Raw genomic sequence first — 1,100 nt, forward strand, 5'->3', positions numbered from 1 at the left:
TCGCCCTTGACCCACCGCGAGGGCATCCCCGGGGCTCACCCTGGGTGGCCCCCCGGCTCCCTCCCCGCTCACCGAAGTAGAAGTAGCCACCCTCGTCCTTGGGCTGGAAGAAGCGCCCGCGGGCCTGGGCATGCACGTCCGCTCCCTTCTCCACCAGCAGCTCCACGTAGTGCTTGCAGCGGCGCTCGATGGCGATGTGCAGCGCTGTCTGACCTGCGCCGCGGGCGCCCGTCAGCCCCCTCCTCACCCCATGATGTCCCCCGTGTCCCCATTCTTCCCTGGGTCCCTGCTGCTCCCGTCCCCAAGAGCCTCCCAGCCTCCCCAGGGTCCTCGCTGCTCCGCTCCCCGAGCCCTCCAGCATCCTCCATCCTCCCCTGGGTCCCTGCTGCTCCAGTCCCCAAACATCCCTGGGGTCCCCCGTGCCCGGGCAGGGCCGGGGGTGGTCCTACACCCCCCCTACCTCGGTAGTAGACATCCCTGAAGGGCGAGTTGATGAACTCCCGCATGTTGCCCGTCTTCTCGGCGATGTCAAGGAGAAGGGGGATGGTGTCGTTCCTGCCCCCGCTCAGGTTGAGCAGCGCCTTGGGCAGGCAGGTCTTCCCCGTGGAGGGCTCTGGGAGCGGAGGGTGTTGAAGGGGGACCGGGGTGAACCCCCCCGGGCCACGGAGGTGCCCAGCCCCACACCCCTGCACACCCTGGCCAAATCCCCCGCTCCTCCCGGGCACCGCACGCCACAGCCCCTCGTGTCGGGGCTGCGCATCACCATCCCCACGGGGACGCGGGGACCACCGGTGGCCCAGCGCAGCCCCGATGCCATGGGGGTGCCAGGGCGAGGCCAGCCTCGCGTGCTCACCTCGAAATTCCTCATCCGTGAGGCGCTTCTTGTGGGTGAGGAGGAAGGAGAGGAGCCCATCCAGGCCAGCCGGGGACCCCCGGGAGACGATGTCGAAGAGGATGGGTCTGTTGAAGATCTTGAGGACGGGGGGCGGGTTGGGAGCCGGCCCCTTCGTGCCCGGCGCCTGCTTCCTGCGGGAAAACCACCAGCGCTGGGGACCGGAGCCACTGCCTCAGTTTCCAACCCCCGCCAGGAGCTCGGGGCG

The 1,100-nt window shown here is 69.7% G+C and overlaps 1 protein-coding gene across 1 annotated transcript in view; it reads right to left on the minus strand.

Moving 5' to 3' along the window:
* The window catches only part of TRPV4 (transient receptor potential cation channel, subfamily V, member 4), a 6,740-nt gene that overhangs the window by 4,337 nt on the left and 1,303 nt on the right, over positions 1-1,100 (minus strand). The window contains exons 2-4 of the mRNA XM_009880380.1: positions 854-1,026; positions 461-613; positions 68-213 (exon numbers count right to left, since the gene is read on the minus strand). Coding sequence (XP_009878682.1) covers positions 68-213; positions 461-613; positions 854-1,026 — 472 coding nt within the window. The remainder of the gene's footprint in view (positions 1-67; positions 214-460; positions 614-853; positions 1,027-1,100) is intronic.

Source organism: Charadrius vociferus, unplaced genomic scaffold (genome assembly GCF_000708025.1).
Source record: "Charadrius vociferus isolate BGI_N301 unplaced genomic scaffold, ASM70802v2 scaffold332, whole genome shotgun sequence".
NCBI lineage: Eukaryota > Metazoa > Chordata > Aves > Charadriiformes > Charadriidae > Charadrius > Charadrius vociferus.